We start from the raw sequence: 1,350 nt of genomic DNA, 5'->3' as shown, positions 1-1,350 counted from the left end.
GAAAACTTAAAGTGACACATGGAACATGACAACGCTTCTAGCTTGATTGATTTTAGGGGGTCTGTCGCTGCATCTCCTCCTTTCTGGTCCCTGCAGAGAGCTGGTCGGAGTGGTCACACTGGACCGAGTGTGACGTGTCAGGGGTCCAGGTCCGCGCCCGCCAGTGCGTCCTCCTCTTCCCCGTGGGCAGCCAGTGTTCTGGAAACACCACTGAGAGCCGGCCATGCATTTTCGATTCCAATCTCATCCCAGGTAAGGGCGGAGATGCTTATCGGTGTGGTCAAGTGAGCTTCCCGCCTTCAGAGAGGGGAAGATTCATAGGTGGGAGTTTTAGCTGTTCTTCGGGGTCCCATTTGCTGAAACAGATGCTTCTATCAACTCTCGTGGTTTCAAATGATTGAGGTGTAGATTCATAGATGACGGTGGGTTTTAAATTTTTCTTAACCACAATGTCTTGTATAATTTATCGACTCTAACACTTGCAGAAGACTTTGCTCATAATCATTAGATGTTTTGTAAATGAATCGTTCACGTGATCTTTCTTCCCAACGCCCTGTGTGTGTTGTGATCACATTTTTTGTTTTTCCAGAAGTGTCTGTGGCAAGGTCCAGTAGCGTAGACGAGAAAAGGTGTGGAGGTAAGTTCTTCCTTTAACGACTCTTTAATTGATTTCTGATATTTTGTGATCATTTCTCTTCACATGGTTCCTATGATGTTTACGCTGTTGGCCAAAAAAAGCAGACTGGGGGAACTGCTGGACCCCAAACACCGTACACTTTGGTAGCATAAATTTTTTAGAGTCAGTGTTTGACATCTGGATCAGTGGTTCTCAAGTGGGGTCCCTAGACCAGCATCATCAGCATTACCTGGGACCTGAAGGAAATGCAGATTCTCAGGCCCCTTCTACAGACTCAGAACCTCTTTGAGTGGGGCCTGACAGCCTGTGGTTTAACCAGCCCTTGAGGTGATTCCGACGAATGCTAAGCTTTATGAACCAGAAATTTTGATATCTCAATATTATATAGATACTAAATCTGGAATTAGAATTCTCATGCATAAAACAGTATTCAAGAATTTTGTTTATGTTTATAATACAAATTCATGGCAGCCAGCCTCAAATCTGCAGACTGCTGGAATTACACAACTATAAGGGGGAATAGGGTGACACTGATTTTTCTAGGGGAATTCTTCCAACTCTCTGAGTGACAAAAATCAACATTATCTGACTCAAATCTGTGAAAAATTTGGACTTTGCTGTCTGTGTCTGTCCCATCTGGATGGGAGGGTGGGGCTGACTGTCCGTGGACCCCAGTCCAGCCTCTGTCACCTTTGGCAGTCGGTGCCACAATC

The 1,350-nt window shown here is 45.2% G+C and overlaps 1 protein-coding gene across 1 annotated transcript in view; it reads left to right on the top strand.

The window, feature by feature from the left end:
• SEMA5A (semaphorin 5A) overlaps window positions 1-1,350 on the top strand; it is a 456,698-nt gene that overhangs the window by 446,379 nt on the left and 8,969 nt on the right. The window contains exons 20-21 of the mRNA XM_011371413.2: window positions 97-252; window positions 590-637. Coding sequence (XP_011369715.2) covers window positions 97-252; window positions 590-637 — 204 coding nt within the window. The remainder of the gene's footprint in view (window positions 1-96; window positions 253-589; window positions 638-1,350) is intronic.

The sequence above is a fragment of the Pteropus vampyrus genome, unplaced genomic scaffold (genome assembly GCF_000151845.1).
Source record: "Pteropus vampyrus isolate Shadow unplaced genomic scaffold, Pvam_2.0 Scaffold190, whole genome shotgun sequence".
Taxonomy (NCBI): domain Eukaryota; kingdom Metazoa; phylum Chordata; class Mammalia; order Chiroptera; family Pteropodidae; genus Pteropus; species Pteropus vampyrus.
This window is presented reverse-complemented; position numbering and strand designations above follow the sequence as displayed.